The sequence below is a fragment of the Melospiza georgiana genome, chromosome 6, assembly GCF_028018845.1.
Source record: "Melospiza georgiana isolate bMelGeo1 chromosome 6, bMelGeo1.pri, whole genome shotgun sequence".
In the NCBI taxonomy this organism is placed as follows: domain Eukaryota; kingdom Metazoa; phylum Chordata; class Aves; order Passeriformes; family Passerellidae; genus Melospiza; species Melospiza georgiana.
This window is the reverse complement of record NC_080435.1, coordinates 41214383-41238898: the sequence shown is the minus strand read 5'-3', so window position 1 is coordinate 41238898 and position 24516 is coordinate 41214383. Positions and strand designations below refer to the sequence as shown.

Sequence of the window (24516 nt, the reverse complement as noted above, 5' to 3'; positions counted from 1 at the left end):
TCTTCTGTGTGCTAGAGGGGAGAAACCAGGCCACTTAGTAAGTGAAGGGGATGGAAATGGTGAGCTGAACTGAGTGTGGAATGCATGTTTAAAACTCAAGCTTCCAGGGAAAGAAGACAAAAAGCCCAAACAAACAGCTGCTGATCCAGTGCAGGTACGTGAGCAGCTGGAAGGCTGAGCTCTGTGGCTGTTCAGGCGCACGCACGTTGTCTGAGTCATCGGCAGCTTTGGCATGCTTGAAATTCAGGCTGACACTGCAGGTACCAGGACACGTGTTCTGCTGGTCCTCGCTGATCACTCTGTAACAGCTGTCTCTAACTGGTCATGCTCAGGAAAGCCTGGCTGCTGTGGCTGCCTGGGTGGCCAAGGGGAGACAGGCAGGGATTGCTGAGGGGAATGACAGGATGGATTCAGTACCTCAGGTTAGCAAAGGATTTGGTGCAGCTCCTGGCTTGGCCGCCTGCGTGTACGTGTGCTTGTCGCTGCCTGGAAAATGGCTGCTGTCTCATCCTCACGTCAGCACAGCGCACACAGGCAGGCCAAGCCCATAGCCAGACCCTTGTGGTACCAATGGAGTCCACAATCCCTATGGAAAATGAGTAGGCGGTTCTGAATCCGGCCCAGGGACCGTCTCTCCTGCCAGCAAGTTTGTAATTTGCGCCCCCCTCCTTTTAGGAGCCTTAAAAATAGAGACCAAGGCTGGGAAGCATGAAGGTTTTTCTAGGGCTTGTTGTGGAAGCAGAGCAGGCTGGGCTGCCTCTTGCTCTTCCCAGCCCCTGGGAGAGGCATGGGAAGCTGGCGTCCAAATGCCTGCCCTGGATGTGGAGCCTCACTCGTCGGCTCATTCATCTATGGCAGTAGCCCAGGTCTCCCCTCGTGATAAAGGCAGCTGGAGGCAGCTGGTTCAAAGGCCAGGCTGGTCAGGAAGAGGTGAGGGAAGTGTGGGAAGTCACTGCATGTCATGTAGGAAAACAAGCTCTAGCGAGGGATGAGAGAGCACGCTACAGAGCTGGGTGGGAGCTGTTGTCCTCAGCATTGCTATTAGTGTCCTGGACCTTCACACCCTGAAAAGGCATTTGCTTTTTTCCCTGCCACCAAAGGCACAAGTGCTCAGAAAACCCAGTGGCACCATGCAGGTGTTGGCTGTGGCCTTGCCACCACTTTGAGGGTGCATGGCACATGGCACTCTGCCTGGGCCATAGAGGAGGTGCTGCTGGGGGCTCATCCCTCCGGGCTGGCTTCAGAGGAGCCCCGGAGCAAACCTGGTGTGGCTGCAGGAAGCCAGGCCCTTGGAGCGAGACAAAGTGCAGCCCGGACGCCGTGTGGTCACCAAGGGGTCCGTGACACCAGCAGTCTGGGCTGCTTCCTGGTCACCAGCCAGCTCCCCGCAGTTCCTCTGCTCCTGCGCTGCAGCTGGCCCCGGGCTCGCTCTGCTCATTGTCTGCTGCGGGTGATGGCAGCTATTCAGCGGCTGCCAGATTTCAGGGAAAGGGAGAGATGAGCCACACCTCCACCCACATTCTAGGAAAGCCTCTGGGATGAAGCCCTGCCGATACACACGTCCACTCTCCTCATCAGGGAGGGTGTGCTGTGGAGCTTATATTCCCCCTCCGCCCGCATCCCACATCCCCTCTTATCAGCAGGAGTGATGCTGAGGAGCAGAGCTGGGAAGCAGCCCTGGCTGCTGCCCTGTCCCACACAATAGCGGAGTCTGCTACTCCCCGTCTCCTTGCCTGTTTGCCTTCCAGAGCCAGGCAGAGTCTCGCCATCGCTATTATTTTGCTTTGTGTCAATATTATGACAACTAAAAGCAGGAGAACTGCATCCACATGATAAGCGGCCAGAGGCTCTGGGCTGGGTGTGGATTGGGTTCCAGTTTGGCAGGGGAGAGAAGCGCCTGGCAGCCCCTGCCCACCGACAGGCTGGGCTGGGAAAGCTGGAGAGCAGGGGCAGCAGCGGCAGAGCAGCAGCCAGTTTGTGCCTGTGTGCCGCTCCTCTTGTTCAGTGCTCACTGCCCTTTCCCCAGGGTAGGTGAAATGTGATTAATCTGCAGAATATGCTTGATTCTCTGGTGGAAAAGTAACCTCTGTGTCTTTCCTGAGGAGAGGGCTGCTCAGCTCCTGCTGGGAGAATCTCACCCCTCCCACTGTTGCCATTCCCTGTGCCTTCATCTGCTGCGGGCCCAGGCTGTTCTGTCTCTGCCCGTGGCAGAAGGCCATGCACACTGCTGCACCAGTCCGTCCTGCTCTCAGCCTTGTTTTTCCCAAGCACAGCACTCTACAGCTACTGGAGAGAAATTCCTGCAAGCTTTCTGGGACTTGAAGCTGCAGCTCCCACCCAGGGCTTCAGGAGAGGAGCTTGGGCAGAGCAGGGTGAGCTGTGCTGTGATTTCTGTCTCTGCCTCCTGCTCTGGTCTCTCAGGCACTTGGTGTGCATGGGGCTGCTGTTTTGGCGTGGTAGCTGTGCTCACTGTCGGGGCTGCTGACTGAACGCTTACCTGTAGGTGCCCACGTATGCTTGGGGCTGTGGTGTGGCTCTCCAGTGCGTCACCCTGCCCTAGGCCTGTGCTTTTCTGCAAACACCCGTGGCCTGGCCAGTCCCCACAGCGTGGGGCTGCCCAGGCACTGCCACTGAGCACGGAGCAAGTGGCACTATGTCTGCCAACGCTAATGTGTTCCTGGAACGCTGGCTGGATGAGGGCCGCACGCACCCAAACCAGGGCTTGGGTCTGGCACTCTCAGGGACACCCTTCTTGGTAGCATCGTCCCTGCCCCCACGAGGGATTAGTGTCTGAAAGCAGCACCCAGGCTTGCCAAGGATTCCCCTTGCCTGGGTTCTTCACCTGGAGTGCTCTCAGGCAGTCCTGGTGCTCATTCCATGTCCCTCCAAAGCTCACGTCTGACCTAGGCCAGCCTGCAGTGCCCGTGACCAGCGGGGAACAGCCCCTGATGTCCCCAGGCGTGGAGCTGGAGTGTCAGGTGCCTGCAGGTTTGGCTGTGGGTCCCCAGGGAGGCTGAGCTCCCCTCCCCAGGAGCCCAAACAAACAGCAGAGTTCCTGCCACGTGCGGCCGGCGCTGACTAAGGCCGGACGCTTCCGCCTGCCGCGGGCCGGGGCTGCAGGCCGCCGCCATCGGGACGCACAGCCCGGCCCATTTCCCCCTATTGTCAGCCTCCCCCTCAGCAAACACATCCCCTGCACACCTGGGCTGGGACAGGCGCTGACGCCACCGCAGCAGCCGCCAGGGACAGGGGATGTGCTGCCGAGGGCATCTCGGAGTTGGAGCTGCTGCAGCACAGCTCTGAGAAGTCCTTCGGGGCCCAGGTGCCCAGGCAGCTTGTTTGCAAGCTGTTTCCTTGAGGAGCAGCCCTGACTGTTCGGGGGTCATTGGTGCAGCTCTGCTTGCCTGCAAGGGCATTGGAGATCCCTGCATTTCTCAGAAGTCAGCAGCAGTGTCCTGAGAGAGGCCTGGGTTACCTGTGCCAAGAGGCTGGAGCTGGGGATGCCCCAGCCAGCCCATTCCCGTCCTCATTCTCACTGCGGAGATACAAACTGCAGGTGATTGACCTGGTTTATCCCAGTGCTAGCATGGACTGACTCTCTGGTAGTGGAGCTTAGGAGACTCTCAGAGAAGAGATCACAGAAGCAGAGAAAGCAATCAAATGAAACAGTGAGGGTGAGACCTGGGGGCTCTGGGATGATGGCAGGTGTGAGGAGCCCAGTGCCCTACATCCTCATGCTGCTCTGACCTCAGGAGTCCCGTCACAATGCAGGATATAGGGAGCTGCTGGTGGGGTTCTTGCCTACTGGGGTCAAACACAAGAGGGTGACTGTGCTGGGCACTGGATCATGGATAGACTGGCCCTTCCCTTGGTAGAAGCCTATAGCTTTGATGAGACTGAGTTATCTGTCCTAAATAGCATCAGAACAAAAATAATGCCCTGAGGATTTCAGAGGTGTTCTCCGAGGGCTTCAGGGGTGACACAGGAGGCCCTGGCTGCAGACAGTTTAAGAATGATGCAGGGACAAGTTTTTATTGGGTTCTTCCACGTGAGATGCCAAAGGTGGGATTTTGCAGAGTATAAGATGCCCGTGAGAGAACTCTGATGCTGACATGGGGCTGTTTTATGGAAAAGATTACTTAGGAGGGACCTTGCCTGCAGTGAGCAGGGTGGGGTTTGCAGGGAAGAGCCGCTGCTTGCTCTGGGCTCCTTCAGTGCCCCTGGGCAGCCAGGGCCCCTGCTCTTCCCCCTCACCCTGAAGGAGGCATGGAGGTGACCCTGTTCCCTGGCAGGGCTGTGCCATGGCATGCTTGCAGCGGAGTGCCAGGGCTGGCCTTCCCCACCTGACAGCCAGGGCTCGCCCACAGCAAGGATGCTCCGTCATTCCCCACCCACCTCGGTGAGCAGGGCGGGGAGGTGGCACAGGCAGCAGTGCCATATTCGAGGGGATGCTCCCAGTCAGCAGCCACTGCGTGGGGCTCACTGCAGGGAGGCATTTGCTCTTTAAGGAAATGTCTCTGTTTGCCTCATGTCCCTGGCTGGTTCCTTGAGCTTCCTCTGTCCCTTCTCCCTAATGCGTAACTCCGGTCCCCAGAGCCGAGTGGGGGCGGCGCGAGGGACATGCTGGTGCATTTATAGCATCGACCTCCAGCCCTGTCCTGCAGCTGGGGAAGGGCACATTTGGCCCCCCAGGGAGGAGCATGGCACAATGCTCCAGCAGCTGTGACCCCAGCCGGCTTGATATTTCTCCCACATGCAGGAGGATGTTGCTGATCACAGGTGACTGGTGTCCAAATATTATTCCTCTTCTCCTGTCTCTGCTCCACACTGCCTAGAAAGTGGATGCTCATCCCAGGAATGTAAACTCTGCCCAAGGCCTCTGAGGAAATAGCTTCAGACCAGGCACAGGACTGCACTCAGCAATTAAGGGCTGGTCTCCCAAGCCACACAGCTCCTGGGGGAGAGCCCTTTGCTCCAGCGCCAGAGGCTGGCCTTGTGTCTGAGAGGTGGCCCCAAGGGACCTTCCTGCAAGGACAGGCATGAGGCCCCGTGTGGTCACGGTCTTTGCAATAACAGGATTCTGTCTGTCCAGTGAGTTGGCAGCAGCTGCTGCTCAGGGCAGCCTCTGTTCTCGGGTGGGAGGAAATGCTCTCTCCTCACCCCATCTCACAACCAGCCCTGGGGAAGTGGGAAAGGGGTCCCCTTGGCCCAGGAGGGTCTGTAGGGTGGCAGAGGGGGACCACAAGCATGCTCCAGTCACCACTTTAAGGATGTTACCTGCTTTTTGCTGCCCAGCCAGGAGAAGGAGCATGAACAGGCACTGACACTGCCACAGCAGCCCCAGCAGCTGCTGAGTTGGTGCTGAGTGATGAACTGCAGCACACCCTCCCCGCGGTGGGGCTGGGAGTTCTCTGTGCTTATCTCTGCAGCATCTCCATGCTAATTTGCCAGGCCTTGCTCCAGCAGCTTTGTGACACACTCAGTGGTACCAATGCCTAGAAGCTGCCGACTGAGCCCAGCTCCTGCTGGTGCCTGAGTCACTGCCACTTGCATGGCCCAGCAGGGCTGAGGACAGGCAGCTGGCATGCCCTGCATCCCCTGGGGACAGATCCCACAGGCTGGGAGCGGATCACTGGCATCCTCATGCTGCAGGGACAGACCTCACATGGTGTTGGGTAGGGAAGCCCTGAAGCAGCCTCCCCACTCTCCCAGGAGGACGTGAATCCTGGCACGGACACAGAGCTCGTTATTTCCCTGGGACCTGCAGCCCACGGGGGATCGTGTTGCCTGTCGGCATCTCATCACACCTCTCATAGTTCCAGCTTCCCTGGCCTCTGGGGCTTAAAAATAGAACAGAAAAGGCCAACAGAGCTCCTTTGGGTTGGCAGCAGGGTTTGACCCAAGACCTGCTGTGCCCCCTTCCCTTCCAAGCTGTAGACCAGAACCAGGATGCTGTACCTGAGGCTGAGGGGACTGGAAACCCTTTGGCAGGGGTCCAGCGGCAGGGGCTGATGGAACAGCCACGGGGCAGCTTGAGGGGGAAGGGGATGGGTGGACAGGCACGGGAAGTTTGGGTGGGAACAGGGCATCAGTAGAGGAATTAAGAGGATGGTGGGAAAAGGGCTGTTGTATGGGGGCAGGAGGCAGGTGGGCGCAGAACGGGTGGATGGGCATGGGGCAGCGAAAACAGCAAGCCGAGAAGCCCAGCAGAGCTCCGGTGGTTCCCGCCGGCCGGGGATTCACCGGGCACGGGGCGGTGAGTGGAAGCGCCGGGACAGCCCGATGGAGCGGTGCCCGGAGGCGGTGCGGGGGCGCTGGAGGAGAGGGCTCCGCCGCGTCCGGGAGCACCGGCCGTGCCCGCGGCCCCCGGGGCCAGCACCTGCTCCCGCCCCGCGGCGGGGCCGGGGCGGGGCAGCGGCGGGGCGGTGGCGGTGAAATACGGCGGCGGAGCGGGGCGCGCTCCCATGGCCCGGCGGCGGCGGAGGCGGCACGGCGGGGCCGGTGGCCCGGCGGCGGGGCGGCATGCCGGGGGCGGCGGGGCGGTAGTGGCGGCGCCGAGTCTGTACCGGGGCGGCGATGCGGCTGCTCGGCGCCTTCCTGCGGCTGCTGGTGGCCGGGACGCTGGGGGCACCGCCCGCCCCGGTGAGAGCCGAGGGGCGGGAGGGGGCTCGGAGCGCGGTGCGGCTGCTCGGGGCGGCCGCGGGGGCCGGGACGGCTCCTCCCGGCGCTGGGCGGGGGGCGGCAGCGGGTCACCCCGTGCTGCCCCCCCAGAGCTCGGCTTTCTCTCCTGTAGGCCCCGGAGGAACGGGGGACCGCCAGCACGGAGTCTCCCGGTGAGTTGGAAATGGGCGGCCGCCGGTGCCGCGGCTGGGAGGGGGCAGCAACCCAGGGAAGGCTTCGCGCAAGGCCGGGGCGCGTTGGGTGCTACCCGGGGCTTTGTTACCTCTGGAGCCCCGTGGTGACAGCCGGGGAGGTGGCCGGGAGCTGTGCCGAGGCTCGGAGCAAGCTGACGCCCCCAGCCGTCCTCGGGCACCGGGTACCGCCGCGGGCCGGAGCGGAGCGCAGCCCGGTCCCGAGAGTGCCGCCCCTCCGGTGCCGGCGCGCGGGGTGCCGGGTGAGAGAGCTCCGCTCGGCTCTCCCTGCCCAGGGCACGGCTGTCCGGCCGGGCGAGGTGCGGGGGAGCCCCTTGGCGGCGGAGCTCGGGGGTGAGCAGAGAGCCGGGGCAGGAGACCCAGCTGGCGGATAGAAGGAGAAAGAGCCGTCGGGGCGGCCGTGTGAGCCCCCGCGCAGTGATGTGCACAGTACAGTGACGGACTTACTGGGAGCACAGAGTGGTCCTTTGCTTCCCTGCGCTCCGCTTCCCTGGCTGCAGGACCCCCCCGCGGCTGCTGCACCTGCCCGGCTGGGCTCTGCCGCCCTGGGCGCCCCTGACAGTCCCTGTCTCTTGCAGTCCTTACCTTTCGGGAGATCTGGAATCGTAGCTTCTGCCGGCCTCTGGAGCAGCTGGTGGACGTCATTACCGAATTCCCCAACGAGGTGGAGTACATTTTCAGACCCTCCTGCGTCTCTCTGCAGCGCTGCGGAGGCTGTTGTGGGGACGAGGGTCTCCGCTGCGTGCCCGTGGAGACGAGCACGGTCACCATGCAGGTACGAGCTGCTGCTGCTGTGGGGCTGGGGCTGGGGCTGCCGCACGGCTGGAGGGGGGCTCACCAGCGCCGGGAAGTGAGCTAGCAGCTTTGCATCCTCTAGGCATTGTAGCAGTGTGGCTAGCGAGGGAGAGGACTTACAACTGCTGAAATGCGAGCCAAGCCAGTCGGGTCCCTCTGCCTGCTCTTTGGGCTTGGCCCTGAGGTCAGGTGTCACCCCACGTACCAGGCAGCAGCTGTCCTCACACTGCAGCCCCTGCACTGAGCTGCCAGAGATCAACCTGCTGATCCTGCAGGGACCAGGGAAGTGCTCTGCTTTGCCATGGATGATGGACTAGGGAATGCCGGCAATAAACCACCTGTGATTTTGGTCTCTGAGGTTGAAAGTGTGTTGGAAGGCAGGATGGCAAAAAGCTCTTGGCTGGGATGGATCAAAAGCCTGGTGTGAGCAGAAGGCAGCTCCCCGAGCACAGGTCTCCCTCTATGGGAGGGATCCTGCTGCTGTGTGCAGGGTGGAAATGCCAGACGCATCTGAAGGGGCTAGTGGGGATCACAGAATGATGAATGTATCCTGTAAGGCCCTTGGATGTCCAACCTGAACTTCAAGCTGGGCTGTGACATGTGACACTGCAAATCCTGTACCCCTGGGCTGGGGAGGCACTGTGGTACTGACTCCACTCAATTCCAACTCAGTGCTGTAGGAAGTGTCCAGGAGGAGGCAGCAGCAGTGGGATTGGCCTGAAAAACACGACTGGAAGGATATTTCTGTCAGAGAAGGGAGGTGTGCAAAGGGGTCAGAAACGTGAAAATTGTGCAGAAAGGTAGAGACTGAAAAATCTTTTCTAAGGCAGGGAACTCCCAAGGCCATGGGACTTAAATTAAAGCCCTGAAGACAAGGGGTGGCACTGGCAGAGCCTCCCAAGCTGCCGGGGCAGCTGGGCCTGGCCAGTGCTGCCTACGTGTGGAGGTGGACTCTGTTGTTGGAGGTCCCGAGGAACAGGTTAGACATGCATCTTCCCAAGAGCCTGGGGTGGCAAGGCAGTGGCTCGGGAGTCTTTCCAGCCCCCTCCTGCCACTGCCTGAGAAGTAACCTTTGCTCTTCTTTCAGCTCCTGAAGATAAAGCCGAACGGGGAGGCACCCTATGTGGAGATGGCGTTCACCGAGCACAAGCAGTGCGAGTGCAGGTAGGGACTCCTGGGGTCCAGCACGAGCAAGCCTGCCAGCTCTCCCTGTGTGCGGAGCAGGGGCACCCTCTGGGCACCCTGGCTGGGCTGGCACCCCTCTTGCTGTCTTTGCACTGGGGCTTGCAGGTTCTTGTGGCCCTTGTCCAGCTGCAGGCTGCAGCACAGCCCTGCACCTGCTCCCCGCAGACAATGGGGTGCGTGCCATTGTGAGCACAGGTCAGGCACCATGCACTGTCTGCAGGCTGCGCGCCCCACCCCTGCAGCTGCCTTGGCATGCCTGGTCTATGCTCTTTAGCCAGGGGATCTGCCTGTGGGTAATGGAGCAAGGCTGGTGGCTCTGTGGCAGCAGTTTGGTGTGTGATAGCACGTCCAAGGTGGTGGCTCTGCAGGGAGCTCCGTGGCTTGGCGTGCCTAGATGTGACTGTGGCCCAAAGAGAAAGCTCAACAGCTGAGTCTTGGGCCACCATTTAAGGGAGGCTACCCCATACAGACCTGGGGGCACAGCAGAGGTTTACATACAAGCCAACAAATGAAAGCCTAAAACACACACTGGATATGCAGTGCTGGCCTGGAATGGATGCACAGCACCTGCCTGCCGCAGACTGCTGGCACCTGTCAACCCTTGGGGTATTCACTGTGTCCCAAAAGTGGTGAAAGCCTGGGCAGGATGGGGCCTCTGCAGTGCTGTGGGAGCAGCTCTGGTGCTGCCTGCAGCTGGTCCTTGCCATAGAGACTCCAGCACTGCCTGCATGGGGGGCCCTGGTCATCACTCTTCATCATGATCCCAGGGTGATTTAGTATTGTGAAAACTGGGGGATGAGTGTCCTGCTGGGCAGCCATTAGACATGATCCTTTCCTGGAAGAAGATCCTGAGGATTCCCAGACTGGTATTCCCCTGCAGTTTTACGAGCAGCTGTACTGGAGCAGACCCAGCTCCACACGGTCTCTGTCTGTCAGTAGATGCAGAAGACAGAGTGGGAAGAAGCAGATATATTACTTGCCTCCTTCTCTGCTTCCAGCTATTTCCCATGCAGGGAATTTCCTAAGCCTTTTGTGCTTTTCCTCCCTAGGGTAACTTTCAGGGGGATCTCCTATGAGCACTTGTGCAGGCTGCCCTCTGTAGCAGTTTTTGGCTTCTTCCTAATGTGCTCTCCACACCTGTACATCACTGCCTTCTGTAGTTAGTGTAGGAATGGCAGATGTCCTGGCTGTGACGCCCACAGGCAAGGTAGGTCATGGCTGAGAACCCACCACCAGGACTTTGCAGCAAATCCCCCATGTTTGTCACTCAGGATGTTGCACCTTGTTTCACTATGGGATGTGCAAGCTGCCACTGGGAGCAGCTAAGGCTGAGCTTGCCCTCTCCAGCCTCACGGGCAAAATGTCACAGCCCCAGGGTAGTCACCCAAGCCAACCAGCCCCTGTGCTGTCTCTGCCTGCTCTCTGCCTGCTGCAATCAGCTCCTGACTGAGGGCTTGATGAGGTCAAGAGAAGAGCTATTTTGTCTGTTTTAAACATGAATGATGACAGGTAGATTGTGCAGTGTATTGGGCATGTCCCGGGGCCAGCTCCTGCAGCTCAACATGCAGCACTGCCCAATAACCACTTCTCTCTGTCATTTTCCCATCTGCAGGCCCCGGCAGGACCTGATGAGGTTGGGAAGGTGAGTGACACCAGGGGCTTTGTTACTGGCTGGGATTGTGGGTCTCATCTGCCACTCATCAGCCCTTCTTGTGGTACTTTCCTTCTGAAGGAGGAGGTCCAAGGGCCGAGGTAAGAGAAGACAAGACAAGAAGGGACGGAAAGACTGTGAACTGTAAGTGAGCAGGGGCAGGTATGGATGGTGTCTTCTGGGTTAATTTTCTTGGGATGTGTCTTCATTAAGCATTTAGATCTTTACTGACACTGTGAGCAGTGAAGGGTTTGTGCAGAGCAGACACAGAAGTAAGCAGGAGGGGACAGTGGCTGTGGGGAAACAGGCCTCCTGCCGAAGACTCGGGAGGTACCTTGTAGTCCCCAGGCTCAGCAGCTCAAAGCTGGGCAGAATGGGGATGGATGGGCTTGGTGACTTGATGGTGTTTTGCTCTATTGCCATCACAGACCATGGTGGATTTCATGGATCCATGAATTTCCAGTTTCAGCCTCATCTTGCTGCCAGTTGTGTCCTTACTGCTGTCCTTGACTGATTGTTGTTTGGGTTACTCTACTCTTTCCATCCTTTATCTCACTTTCTCAAACTCCTTGCTGTCACAGCACAGGCTGGACACACTTTTGAGGTGTGACACCTGTGGCCAGCAGTTTGCTCTGGCATTCCCCCCTTTTGTGTGGAGGCTGCTGTTGGGGCTCAGCAGTGGCAGCCCCACCACCCTCACTGCTCCCCCTGAGGAGGCTGCCTGCCGGCCCTGCCCCTGCACGCCTGTGTCCCAGGCACAAAGGGGGCCCCAGGGCAGAGCAGGTCCCGTGCTGGCGGTGCTCACCCCGTGCCCTGCTCTCTTTGCAGGTGTGGCACACCCCGCAGGTAGCCCCTGCCCTGCCCCAGCCTCGCTCCCACCATGGGCCGAGCCAGCTGCCCCTGTCCCCAGCACGGGGCACTGTGGAGCCGTGTCCCTCCAGGACTCCAGCACGGAAGAGCTGACTGTTACTCCTGCTTGGCCCTGCTGGGAGCACCGCCTGGCACCAAGGACTCCCTTGCCCATCTGCCCCACTGGCAGCAAGAGAAAAGGACTTGAGACCAAGCCTGGGGCTGAAGATGAGGAGCTCAAGCAGTGTGCTGCTGTTTGAGGACATTCTAGGGACAATGAGGAGCCAAGCTGGTGCATGTGCTGCTGGAACTGGCTGGGGAGGGGACAGCATGATGTGGCAGTGAGTGGAGATGGCTCACAGGGCTGCACCTGCAGAACTTCTCTGTCCTGCCAGCGCTCTGCAGCTGGGGAGGAAGGAAACCTGGGGCAGGCAAGGCTGTAGGGCTGCATCCGTCCCAGTTTTGGCACGGGGCAGGTGCCAGGGATCTTGCCTGGGAAGCTGTTCTGCTTGGGAACAGAAGGGAACTGGGCTCCTCATGTTTTTACAGCTGCATCTCAGCTTTGCCCTGCTCAATAAAAGCTGGTCAGACATGGGAGCTGGCAGCTCCTGTCTGCAAGGCAGGGAACTTCTCCATGGTCACCCACTCGGGCTGGAATAGGGCTGTGACCCAGGGTTTGTCCCCATCACCAATCCTGCAGCACCAAGGGACTGCCCTTGCTGTGATGCTGGAGATGGGCAACCAGCAGGTTGCTCCCTGGGCTGGGGGCTATCCTTGTGCTGGAGTTCAACTGGGTGCTGGGAGACCCTTGGGTGAGCTGCCCTTCCCCTCCACAGCACAGTGTGGGACTGGTACCTCTCCCTGTTCACCCTGCCCATCCTGTGCTCACCCATTCTCTTTTTTTGTTTGAAAGCTTCAAACAAAAGACCGGAGGGCAAGATCTGCAAAGGTTTCAAGGTTACCCCTAAATGATGGGACCTGTGGTTTATCCTGCTCTGAGGAACAAGAGTGGAGCCCAACCCAGCAAGAACTGGGGTCCAAGGTGGCTCCTTGCCACACCTGACAGAGCTGCCTGCGGTAGGGGTTACGTTATGACTCTCCAAGCCGTAATGCTGGTGTTGCCTGAGGCTGGGGACATGGGGACAGGGCAGATCCCTGCCAGGGGAAGCTGGAGGTGGGTGTTGAGGTTACGTGAACCTGCATACTGCCATCATATAGCAGGGAATTGACTGTGTGAGTTGTAATTGTGCAGCTGGGCATTTCGTTCAGGAGCTTGCTGGATCCCTTTTGGATCCCATTTCCAGGCATCCACAGTGTCCTGGAGCACAGCCTACATGGCCTTTGCCTCAAAAATAGCCCATGAAGTTCCTCCTTCACTACCTCACAGATGAGGGGAACTCGCTGCTCCCCTTCCCACATCACTCAAAGTCCGTGTGGACCATGTGCTGGCCTGGTCCACACAGGCTTTCCCTGTCACTGTGTGTCATTTCTGCCTGGCTGGCTCTGCTCTGAGGCCAAGGAGAACCAAGTGCAGCACTTGAGGATGTATGTGATGGTTTCTGTATTGTCTTTAATACCCTGGTAGTATTATGTGTTTAAAAAAGGAAGATACATAAATCAAGTATGTTAATTAATAAAAATAAGTTTATCAAGACTCATGATTAGGATTAAAACAAATTCAAGCACACTAACACACAGTGGCTTTTCCTGTACACAGTTCCTGGTGTCTCTTTGGCCACTGCCTGGCACTGAGGTGTTCCAGGCAGCTCTGCCCATCAGACGTGGCAGGGCCAGACCCCTGCCTTGCTTCTCTCCCTCCATCACCTGGGTGCAGTGTGTGGCCTTGTCCCCAGCTGCTCCTGTGGCATGGGATGTTGGAGAGCAAGAATGTGAGTGCTGGGAGGGATGTGGCTGTCCCACTGCAGCCATGATGAGCAGAATAGCTGGGGCAGGTCTGGAGCAAGGGGAAACATCACTTACACAAGAGGTTTGGGAGCTGCAGCTCCAGCTGTCAGGGCTCCCTCCAGCTCCATGGAGGTAACAGGAACCGAATGAGCCCTAGCCCATGAAGTTCCTGTGATTGCTGCAGGCATCACATGCCCAGGGCAGTGCTAGCTCCTTTCCCTGTCCCTGCCAGAGGGGAGAGTCCTCAGACCCTCCTCACTCCAGGGTGGCAGGGACTGCCAGCAGGACCTCCCACCCAATGGAAGGATGAGGATCAGGGTGAGGGACTGCTGCTCTGAGGGGCAGAGGCTTCCTGGCTTCAGGGCTTGTGTCCAATGCCTGTGTTTCCTCTCAAGGGGACCCACCACTGTCTGCCTGTCCCTCTGTGTGGTCCCTGTTGTAGCTCTTTTTATACCACAAGCTCCTGGGAGCTCTCCTTGGCCACAGCAGATGTGTGAGCACTCTGACAAGATCAGCTACATCTACAGAACCCCATGTTTCCAGGTACTACAGTGCAGGGCTGTAGGTGCCCTTGTGAAGGGACCCTGACATACCCCAGCCCCAAAGACAGCAGCATCCACCATGGACAGGCAGAAAACCTGTTCCAGCCCCAGTGCTCCCAAATCCCTCACCCTTTCTTTGCCTGAGTACCCCTTGCAGCTGTCCCACAGAGCCCAGGAACAACACACCACTGGGTTATCAGCGTCCCTGGGCTCCCTGTGCCTTCCAGCTTTACAGGGCAAAGGTTTGTTTAATAAGGCTTTAGGAGCAGCAGCAAGATGGTTTAGGAGGATAGTTATAGGGAGACAAAACATAAGGCAGCCTCATGCACCAGGAAAAATATCTTACATTTTTTGGGAAGTAACTGTAAAGGTGATGTGGGCATTGGCCCAGAGATGTAGCATTGTATCTGGTGAAGCCGTGATGTTGAAGCTTCCCTGTCACCTCTGGTGTCCCTGAGCACAGGCTGCCATCAGAGCTCTGCCACCCAGCAGTGTCTCCCAGCCATGCCCAGGCAGGTCTCCCGCATGTCTCCATGCAAATAAAGAAACACTGAGGTCCTAACTTCACGATTGTGACTTATAAGTGTTTTGCACCCTCACAAAATTTGGCATAATCCTGCCTGTTGAAGCCAATGATGTTTGCAGTCTCAGCATATTTTAAGCTTTTGCCAGCTCTCATGTGTCAGTTTTAGCTTGTGAGAAAAGAGGCAGCTCTCACTCCTCTCCCTGCTCTTGGTCTGTGCTGGTTCTGCTTTGGCAGTTCCCACTTCCCAACAAGGAGCACAAGCTCTTCAACAGGTTAATCTAAAAGTAATCCCCTAAGTTCAAGGGACTCTGTCCAGCACTGACATGCAAACCTGGAAGCCCACAGGTAAAGGCAGTTGTGTCTCAGGGCTGGTACTAATCTTCTTCCCCTGCAAGGCTTTTCCTCACAGGAGCATCCTTGAGGCACTTCCTGCTGATGCCTTTGACTCACTCTCTTCTGGCCACTCCAGAGATGTTTAATGAAGAACTTAACTGAGTTTTGTACCCTCTTGGTGACTCCTTTTCCCACATCTCCCTGCCACCATCACCTCAATATCCAAACCACTCTACAGATAGATTGTGCTGGATTTTGTGGTTTTCCTGTGCTCTGTCCTCTCCAGGCCCACACAGATCTGCTGAAGCCAGGCAGGTGAGTTGTGCCAGCAGCACCCCTGCTCTCATCCTTGACTCTCCTTCACTTCTTGCCTACTCGGACTTTTCACTTCAAGGAGGAGCCTCCAGTCTCTGGTGGGAATTAAAAGACCACCAAGACTGTGGGGTGTAAATAGGCTGGGCAGAAAAAATTGGTCTCTGTTAGGCAGAGGCTGGAAAAGGAACCTGGAAGTGTTTTGAGAAGAAACCAAAGAACCAAGCACATCAATTGTGTTTGGACAGCAAGTTGTCTTACAAAGCAGATGACTTTGCATCCTCCTAGACCTGCCCTCTGAGGCACAACTAGTACTTTCATACTCCCAAAGAAATGGTCTTTGTAAGAGAGGCAGTGTTTGGTGCTGGATGCTGAGCAGTGGGCACAGGCTTTACTGCCCTGTGCTGTTGTTAACAGGCTGGGCTGTGCACAGGAGCTGCCCAGGGCACCTGAGCCCAGGGACATCCCCTACAAGTGTGTGCAGGGTAACCACAGGCCTGGCACAAAGGGGGGCCCCCTCTGCCAGCCCCACAACAAGTACCAGGTCCAGCAGGGGCTGGACACAGTGCCTGGCCGGGCTGGTGTGGCTGTGATGGCACAGCACAGGGCCAGCTTCCCAGAATGAAAACCCCCATCCTAGGATCATTTCCTGCTGTAGTGGGACATGCACATAGGTTAGCAAGGGATGGACAAAGATGCAGGGGCCTCCCTTTTCCCAGGCAATCTTAGCACAGTTTTCCCAAGGGTGTCCCTTAGCTTTCATTCCAGCCCTTCTCCCTTTGCAGATCCCCTGCCATGCCAGTGGTAAGGAAGTTATCTGGTCTGGGACCAACCATCCCACAGACACAGCAAACCAGCTGGCCAGTCAGTAGTAACCACTTGAGCACTCCTGGTTCAGCAAATCTCCTTCACTAAGAAGTGCAGTGATCTAGCAGACCCTGCAAGGCCTCCTGGCCTTCCATGAAAAAGCCAGGCCAGGAGGGCAGGAATACATGTTTCTAGGATAAGCCAAAGACTGGTATTTTTCACACACAAGGCATTTGTTTACCACCAGCTGGGATATCGATTACGCTGTCACTTTGCTGCACCTGAATGCACTTGTGCTGATCTTCCCTGTGCTGTACATTTAGAATAAGTTGGTAAAACCCAAAGAGTCTGCAAGAGCTGGTAGAAGGTCAGGCTGAGATCTCAGTGTCAGGGCCAACGGCACTCACCTGAAAGAGGAAATCGGGAAGGGCCAGGGTACCCTGGGCTGGCCGTGATAAGTGGCAAGATATCACCATCGTAACTGGCAGTGGGGAGCTGCTGGAATGGGTGGACGGCAGCAACAAAGGCTAATTAAAACACAGCTAATTAAGCTTTATGGGAGGAAGGAAACACGGCTGCGAAGGCACAATTTAATGAACGGGAGCTTGGTTAATTAAGGACAATTAATGGTGAATAAGGATGATAATAAAGCAAGTGGAGCGGCGCTTACCGCGCGTTAACGGGGAGGAGGAGGGCCTGCTTCGGGCGGGGGCGGGACCCGGGCGCGGACCCCGCGGGGGGCGATGATGATGATGATGATGATGATGATGATGATGATGATGACGATGATCTCATCCGCGGCCAATCAGCACGGCCCGCCCCTGCCGCGCCCCCGCCGCTCCGCCCGGCGGCGCCGGGGGATGCAGGCGGCGGCGCTGCCCGGGCGCGGCACGGCGGGGCTGGGGGAGCGGGGCCCGTGCCGGGGGGGCCCCGCGGGTGAGCGGAGGGGCCGGGGCGGGCGTCGCTGCCCGCTGGCGGTGTCGCGGCGGCGCCATGAGCCGCGCGGAGGCCGAGGCCTGCTCCCGGGCGCTGGCGCAGGCCCGCGTCTACCTGGGGCAGCTGCGGGGCCGCGTGGGGCCGGCGGGGCCCGAGGGCGGCGGGCGCCGGGATTACCTGGTGGAGGCGGCGCGGCAGCTGCGGCTGGCGCTGGAGCGCGACGTCAGCGAGGACTACGAGGAGGCCTTCAACCACTACCAGAACGGCGTGGACGTGCTGCTCCGCGGCGTGCAGGGTGTGTGCGGCCTCCCGGGGGCGGCGGACCGGGGCATCCCTCCGGGGACACCAGCCGGGGCTCCGGGGCATTCATACCTGTGAGAGGGCCAAGGTATCCCTGCAGGGAGAACGACGAGGGGACGGGAAAATCCCGCTAAGGGGTGTGTTGAGGGCGCTGGGGCATCTCTGCAGGGAGTGCATCCCTAGCGGGAGGAGGGCGAGAGGGCCGGGGCATCACCTGGCGACTGTGGCCAGTCCTTCGGGGCCGAGCCAGGCCCCTCACAGCCACCCTTTGCCCCGGCCGCAGTTGACCCCAACAAGGAGCGGCGGGAGGCCGTGAAGCGGAAGATCACGCAGTACCTGCGGCGCGCCGAGGAAATCTTCAATTGCCACCTGCAGCGGGCGGCGGGGGGCGGCAGCACCGCGGCCACGGTGAGGGCTGGCGTGGGGCCGCGCGGGGGGACGGCAGCGGTGCTGTGGCACCGGGACACGGGGTGGGGATGGGGACACGCACATAAAGCAGCCCCAGTGGTCCTCCACGTCTGCCTCTGCCAGATACCACGCTAAGATGTGTGGAGAAAACGGCAGGCAGGTGGAGCTGCCGAGGGTCCTGGCCTGCCAGGGGCTGCAAGGGAGCTGGCAGCTCTTCGCCCTGCCTGCATCAAGGAGCCGAGGTGGGCTCAGGCTGCCCAGGGTGCTCCCAGGACCCCACCCTCCAAAGTGTGTGTGCTTAGCTTGCTGCCCCCATAGTGGGTATGGACATTTTTGTGGAGACTGAAGCCACTGCAGGGAACCACCCTGTCAAATGTTAGAAATGTGCTCTTCCCATCTGTCATCGTTTCCATCTGTATGGAAACCAAAGGCAGTGGCTGCTTTCTGCGTTGCGGGAAGGAGGTGGTTAAAGAAGGGAGAGGGGAGTGAGGCAGGGCAAGGTCAGAGCCTAGTGGGAAGAATGCAGGGAGAAAGACAACTACCTTTCACACAGATCCCCTTAATGTTGAAACAGTCCAGGTCTAGCTTCAAATTTTGGTGTGATTTTTAAATCTGCTGCAAGTGCAAGCTTTCCCTAGAAAATATAGAAATCCAGGGGTTGGCCAAGAAAATGGTTTAGCTGATGTTAGAAATGAATCATGGATATTGGAGTGTTTTCTTTGCATGTTGACCAGCTGAGCAGTATTTCTGTGTACTCTGGAAAATGCAGGGGCCTTTTTCACCCACTGTAATGAACAACAGCATTTCTAGGTCCTACCTCCTCTTCCCTTACCACCCTGCAGGGCTACAGCAGCCTGCGCTTCCGGCCCATCAGAACGCTGAGCTCGGCAGTGGAGAACCTGAGACGGTGCAAGGTTGTGGGAGTGATTGATAAGGTAATGACTTCACCTGGAGGGAGGGTGAGGCTGGGGCTGGACCAGAGGGAGCATAAGCTGGAGGGTCCTAGCAGCTGGAATGGGGGTGCACATCCATCAAGTGATGTTGGGGTACCCATCCACACCATTCCCACCCAGAAAAATTCATAGAAGAGGACTCAAGACCTCTTAAGGAGTTGATTGGGAAATCTGTTAATGTTCTATCACTTTTGCTTACCATATCTCCCAAGATATTGACAGGAAGGTTTATGCACCTCGTTCTTTCCCACATATGGAATTGTGTTTTATGCCCAGGTGCCGCAATGGTGGACTCCTGTGGGTAATCTAGACTTCAGCAAAAGCTGAACTGTCTGGAAATAAGCTAATTAGCAGTTCATTATCTTGGAGTGAAGGTGCCAGGCTTACTATATCCACACACACATGGCACATTGCTCTCCACTGCTGTTCACACACCTCAGTTTGTCAGGACTGATGGGATCCTCCTGTCCTGCCAAGGCCCAGTTTGAGCCCAAAAAGAGCACTGTGAAACCCTTCAGTGTGAAGGAAGTAAAACTGGCATGGGAGCCTCCTCCTGGTTTAGTTCCTGCTTCTTGGCTGCATGGCTATTTCCTTGCCCATTACCTGTGTTTTGCCTTTCAGAAATAGGGGTCTGAGCCTCACAAAACTCTTCCAGTTGGGTGGGAGTTTGTAACAGTTCCAGAGATGAGACCCTTGGGTCATTCCTGTAGGCTATGTGTTGGGTCACCACTTCTGACCATTCTGTATGTACTGTCCCAGGTGCAGATTGTCCAGGATCCAGCCACTGGTGAGACCTTTATACTCAAGGTGGGTGTTTTCAGTTCCATCTGCCTGCTTCTCCCTCTCAGCCTGGGGCCACCTTGTCCAAGCTGATGGCTGGGGCAGATGAGAGGATGACAAATAGCTGCTCTCAGAGGCTGGATGAAGTTCATGGTTCAAAAACCTTCTTTTGGCTGCCTCAACCACCCTCTGTGATCAGAAGGGAAATGGTTCTCCTTGGTCATCCATTTCTCTGACTTTTAACACTTCAAGTCTGTGTGGAACTGAGTCAGCCCCTGAAACAGGTTGTGAGAGGTGCTCAGTACAAGTCCTAGAGTATTTTTCAGTGTCCTTGGAACTAACAATGAAGTACTTCATTAACTGGACAAGGAGGATCTGGCACGAGAGGGAGAAGCATCATTTCCAGGGGAGGAGGAGAAAGGGTTGGGATGGCAGGTTCCTCCCTGCAGGTGGTTGCAGAGGAGTCAGTGCTGTGGAGCAGCTGTGCCCTGTGGGTCCCACAGTGCAGATGGGGAGTGCCCTACCTTGGCAGAGCTCTGCAGAGCCCTGCCTTCTCACAGCTGGGTGCTGGGCACTGACAGAGCTGTATGAGCCACAGGTTTGTGCAGATGGGGGAGCTCCATCATGGGTGACCTGGGAGCAGCCATGGGGCTTGGCAGAAGGCACATTCTGCCTGTGCTAGGCTGCAGAGAGGCCAAGTCCCTGCCATGCTGTACCCATCTGCCTGTCCCTCCTCAGAGCCTCCCCAAGTCCCACGTTGAGACCCGTGCGCGGCAGACCATCATCCCTCACGGGGTCCCCTTCATGGTCAAGCTGTTGTGCTACTATGTGAGCGAGGACTCCATCTTCCTCCATCTGGAGCACGTGCAGGGTGAGTGAGGACATCCATCTGTGAAGCATCCTGGTTTATCCCAAACTGCCCTTTCTTTAAAGGCCAAACTATGTTTCTCCTCTTGTTTTGGGACTGTTTTTTATGGTGATAATGTATGCTGTCTTCTTCACAGAAGGGTGGTGAAGGTACCAGGGCTTGGGGACAGTGAACAGAGGAGTTCAGCTGTGAATTGCAGAGGTTTGATAAGAACTGGCTGGGGCTGTGACCTAGAAATGGGCCTATGGAGACCCATATGGAGAAAGAAGTTGTGTGTGTATGTGGGTGTGTTATACAGAAACCAGCCTCAGTCTTTAGAGAGATGAGCCACTGTGCCTCATGGGAGGAGCAGTCATGCCTTTGGGTAATGAAGTTGATGTGATTCAGCATCTTGGAAAGAAAAACCTCTCCATTTTACTGGCATTGTCTGACCATAACAGGAAGGTGATGGAGAAGGAAAACGAAGTGAGGTAGTTCACCTGAATGTTGTAGAACAAAACTATCTTTTGACAAGACCTTTATGAAACACTTTTTTTTTGGTTACAAAACGTGAGACTAGATTTTGAGATCACACCAAAGAGAGGGAATGGAAAATTAGGGCTTAAAGGGCAGTGAGCATACTGGGGTTTGGTACATTGAGGAGGCTTACTTGAGGCTGTCCCAGATCCTGGTGAAGAAGTATGACAAGGTGGAGGCTTGTCCATGGAGCTCATTTACTCTGCTGGTTAAATGGATGTGTAGGGAGCAGCAGCTGGAGTCCAGTAATGACAAATAGAGGCTGATGTGGAGAACAGGCTCAACTCCTTGTGCACTGCTATAGGCTGAGTTTGCAGAAAGAAGCCAGCACTGAATGTAGTAAGGCTGGGAAGCCCTGGCAACAGGCGGTGGGCACCAGGCTCTGCTGCTCTGGCTCCTTGCTGACCCATGGCCTCGTGCCATGCTGTGGGAGCTTTCTGGCATTTCTGTCACACAGGAAGGAAAGGCTTTCAGGGGGAAGCGGGGATGGCAGTGGCGTCACGAGCATTTGTGAACATGTTGCTTGTCTGTGACATGGAAGTGACAGAGGTGGGATCAAAGAGACTCTGTAGAATGGGGAGAGGGCTGCTAAAGGAGGAGAGAATGGGACTTAGGTGTGCCAGGTCCTAGGGAAGCTGTGGCATTGGGCATGGTGTGCTTGTAGGGCAGGGATGCATTCTGCATGGACTTGAGCTTTGCTGCTGGGGACATTTATGATACTCCATCATGACCCCACTATGTGGGCTTTGGCCTGGGCCCCTGAATGGGCCATGTCAGCAGTGGGGGAACCAGGGATACTTTCTGCCTCATCACTTGTTCTCCTTTCTGCTTTCCAGGGGGGACACTGTGGTCTCACCTCCGCTCCCAGTACGGTGTCCAGCAGGACTGTGCCGATTCAAACACCATTCAAGCCCTCCAGCACCACAGCACAGAGGATGGTGTGGGAAACTCCCAGGGTGGCAGCCAAGTATCCATCCTCCCCGTTTGGACAGGCAGTGGCCTCCCAGGCTCTGTGAACTGCCAAGCACTGGCAAACACTGATGCCTCACTCCCTCAGGAGCAGTCCCCCGGCCCCACAGACTCTGGCTCAGGGAACCACTGCCAGCTTCTCCTGGCTCCTGCTGGTGGCAGTGGGGCTGCACCTGGAGGACAGGATCTGAGTGTGACACAGACTGTGTCTAGTGGTGTGGACCATTTTCCAGCAGTGTCAGCCAAATGCCCTGGCCAGGGCCTGGTTGTCTACCCATGGAATGATCTAACCAGCAGCACAGGCTGCATATCGGAGAGAACACCCTCCCAAAAAGGCCTCAGGCTTCCCCAGGGGCTTGTCCCTGTACCAAAGACTTTGAGAGGGGGCCAGCCAGGGGCAGGGCAACTGCCGACTCAGAAAGTGTCTGAGGCCTCCCAGGCTCAGCCCCTCCTGACCCTGGGTGAGAGGCAGCTTCCTGCAGGAGTTGCCCTGTCCAGCTCTGGCAAACCCAGTGTGCCTGACCCAGCCGTGTGGGAGCCCTCTTGGGGAGCAAGCCTGAAGTGTGGCTGGCTCAGCAAACAGCCACCATCAGGACAATGCAGAGCTTTGGCTTCCCATGGGCACAGCCGGAGAGCGTGGGCTGTGAAGGAAGAGCAGGTGCAGCTGTGGGCAGCAGAAATCCTCCTGGCCTTGGAGGGACTTCACCAACAGGGTGTATTGTGCCGGGACCTCAACCCCAGGAACCTGCTGCTTGATACAGCTGGTAGGTAATACCCCAAGGAGGAGGAAACTGGTCTCCCAGCTGGGAGACTGCTGCTTAACCCATTTCCAGAAGATGTGGACTTTCTTGTGTTTGCTTTGGAGGAGGGTGGGAGTCTGGGAAGGTTTAGTATTTCTGAAATTGAAAGTGTGATCTCACTTAGGTTTTCCAAGTAATTATTACAAGAGATGGCTCTGCAGCAGGAGTCAAGGGCCATAGCCACAGAAATGCATTGCCCCTGCTCCCACATGGGGATTGGCTGCCTGGGAAATCCCAGTCTGGGGAAGCTGAGACCAGCTGAACTGTGCCTGTGGTTAGTGGGACTAGTGGGTTAGATTTCCCCTGCTTATAGTAACTGCCTGCTGGGGACGTTCTGGAGCTGTCCCATCCCTCTGAGCCATGTCTTGCTGTCAGTGCAAGTCCCTGCTCAGCTGGCAGCATCTGGGACAAATTGGAGAGCTACAAATTGCTTAAGAAAAATGCAGAGAGTTGCGCAAGGAGAAAGCTAACCTTCTCCTCCCCTTCCCCTTTAAAACCTTCTTCTTCCCTTACCCCAGCCTGCACTGAGATCTGGGAGCTTGGAGCCTGCCCCAGCAGTCTCACCTGTTGTGCACCTGGGGCAAGCACTGGGAGCCAGCAGAGGGGTGTGTGGTGCCAGGGGATGCTCAGTTCCTCTGGGCTCAGGGCATGACAGGGCCCCTGTGCCCTGGCTGCTCCCAGGGGCAGGGATATGGCTTGGCTTTGTGCTATGACCAGAGTCCCCAGTCTTTCCTAAGCTTCCTGCCTTTGACTCTGGTGCTGCTCTGCAGGTCATGTCCGTCTCACCTTCTTTGGCCAGTGGACAGAGGTGGAGCCCCAGTACTGCAGCCAGGCACGGGAAGAGCTGTACAGTGCTCCAGGTAAGGGATGTGTCCCCTGGCTTCTCCAGCTTGCTGCACAGTGGCTCCAATTAGACAGAGGGGGCTTCTGCAGGCAGTGAGATGTGCCCAGCACAGTGTGGTCACTAGTGCTCCCTGCCTCCAGCTCTAACCCCTCTGTCTCTTTCTGCAGAAGTGGGGGGGATCGTGGAGCCCACTGAAGCAGCTGACTGCTGGAGCTTTGGCTCTCTCCTGTATGAGTTGCTGACAGGAGTGGTAAGAGGCTGAGGAGCTCTGTAAGGAGGACAGGGGAGGAGGAAGCTTAAGGGCTGCCTGCTGTGTGGGGCTGGGAGGGTGCCTTGCCCTGCTGGCACCTCAGTTCTTGGCCAGGTTCCTTTAGACATGTGATTCCCAGTGCCTGTGCATGGTCTCTGGGTGTTAAGGGCTTTTAAATGCTGCTGTGTAGGACTGGGGTTGTGTGGCAATGAAGATTCAACAGGGTGCTCCAACCCTCCTTGGTGCCTCTGCTTACCATCACCCTCTGCCTCCTGCAGCCACTCTCCCAAAACCATCCATCAGGGATTCAGCCTCACACCCAGCTGTATCTGCCAGAGGGCCTCAGCCTGGCTGCTACATCGCTGCTCACTGAGGTGAGGGGCTCGGGTGGGTGTGGGGGAGAATGGGAATAGATGTTGGGGGAAGGCAGGGTCCAGCCTGGTACCATTTCCAGTGTCCCCCTCTCCCCATCCTCCTGTCCCATTGCTTATCTCTGCAGCTCCTGCAGTACAATCCCAAACGACGCTTGGGCTCTGGAGGAGGCGGCATAACAAAGCTGAAGTCTCACTCCTTCTTCAGCACAGTCCCCTGGAACAAGCTGGTGGGCTAGGCAGGCTCTCCTTCCCCCAGGGAGCTGGGCCCTGGGCTGCTTCCCTGGCACTTGTGGCACTGGCAGCAGAGGCTTGCCTCGAGGGCTGCCCTGAGCTGGGGCACACGAGGTTCTGCAGCCTTACCTGTCCTTCTGTCTCTGCTTCTGTTTGCTCCATCTCCAAAGAGGAGGCGTCAGGCTGGGCCTGTCTTCTCCAGGTCCTCCCTGGGGGGAACAGGAACCTGGGTGCACCTCCAGGAAGTGGTGGTGTTCCCCCTCTTGGGGCATCTCTTCTTCAGCTCAGCACCCTGCCCTGGAACTCCCTCCCTGTGTTTTTTATCTCTGCTGCTACCAGTGACCCCCCTGCTCTGCTATGTTTTGTGGCTTTCAAGTGCAGCCCCCCTGGGCCCTGCTGGCTGGAGCCCAAGCCTGTGGTCTCTGCCCCTCCCTGACTGCATGTGTGTGTGTGTGTATGTGTGTGTGGGTCATCCCTGCTGCAGGGGTGGCACAAGGAGCCCTCTGCTCT

At 57.4% G+C, this 24516-nt stretch overlaps 2 protein-coding genes across 3 annotated transcripts; both read left to right on the top strand.

Moving 5' to 3' along the window:
• Positions 1–6273: 6273 nt before the first annotated feature.
• Positions 6274–12950, top strand: PGF (placental growth factor). Of its 2 annotated transcripts, none has more exons than XM_058026551.1 (7): positions 6274–6303; positions 6794–6833; positions 7451–7647; positions 8755–8831; positions 10465–10494; positions 10585–10647; positions 11332–12950. In XM_058026551.1, the coding sequence occupies exons 1-7, from the start codon at positions 6283–6285 to the stop codon at positions 11351–11353; spliced, it is 450 nt and encodes a 149-aa protein (XP_057882534.1). In that variant the 5' UTR covers positions 6274–6282; the 3' UTR covers positions 11354–12950. The 2 variants fall into 2 exon arrangements, with proteins under 2 accessions (XP_057882534.1, XP_057882533.1); XM_058026550.1 differs by lacking the exon at positions 6274–6303 and adding an exon at positions 6577–6642.
• Positions 12951–16770: 3820 nt separating this feature from the next.
• RPS6KL1 (ribosomal protein S6 kinase like 1) lies at positions 16771–24076 on the top strand. Its single transcript, XM_058027045.1, has 10 exons — positions 16771–17008; positions 17297–17421; positions 18264–18356; positions 19134–19181; positions 19893–20025; positions 21375–22271; positions 23078–23167; positions 23319–23401; positions 23680–23775; positions 23901–24076. The coding sequence occupies exons 1-10, from the start codon at positions 16771–16773 to the stop codon at positions 24009–24011; spliced, it is 1914 nt and encodes a 637-aa protein (XP_057883028.1). The 3' UTR covers positions 24012–24076.
• Positions 24077–24516: the final 440 nt, after the last annotated feature.

What these genes read in the sequence shown, in the direction of transcription:
- PGF (XM_058026550.1), top strand. Translation starts at nt 6,577, where the DNA reads ATGCGGCTGCTCGGCGCCTTCCTGCGGCTGCTGGTGGCCGGGACGCTG. An exon ending in CGCCAGCACGGAGTCTCCCG is followed by an intron (nt 6,834 to 7,450) that starts GTGAGTTGGAAA and finishes TGTCTCTTGCAG; the next exon opens with TCCTTACCTTTCGGGAGATC. An exon ending in GGACGGAAAGACTGTGAACT is followed by an intron (nt 10,648 to 11,331) that starts GTAAGTGAGCAG and finishes CTCTCTTTGCAG; the next exon opens with GTGTGGCACACCCCGCAGGT.
- RPS6KL1 (XM_058027045.1), top strand. Translation starts at nt 16,771, where the DNA reads ATGAGCCGCGCGGAGGCCGAGGCCTGCTCCCGGGCGCTGGCGCAGGCC. An exon ending in CCATCTGGAGCACGTGCAGG is followed by an intron (nt 20,026 to 21,374) that starts GTGAGTGAGGAC and finishes TCTGCTTTCCAG; the next exon opens with GGGGGACACTGTGGTCTCAC. An exon ending in CTACATCGCTGCTCACTGAG is followed by an intron (nt 23,776 to 23,900) that starts GTGAGGGGCTCG and finishes TTATCTCTGCAG; the next exon opens with CTCCTGCAGTACAATCCCAA.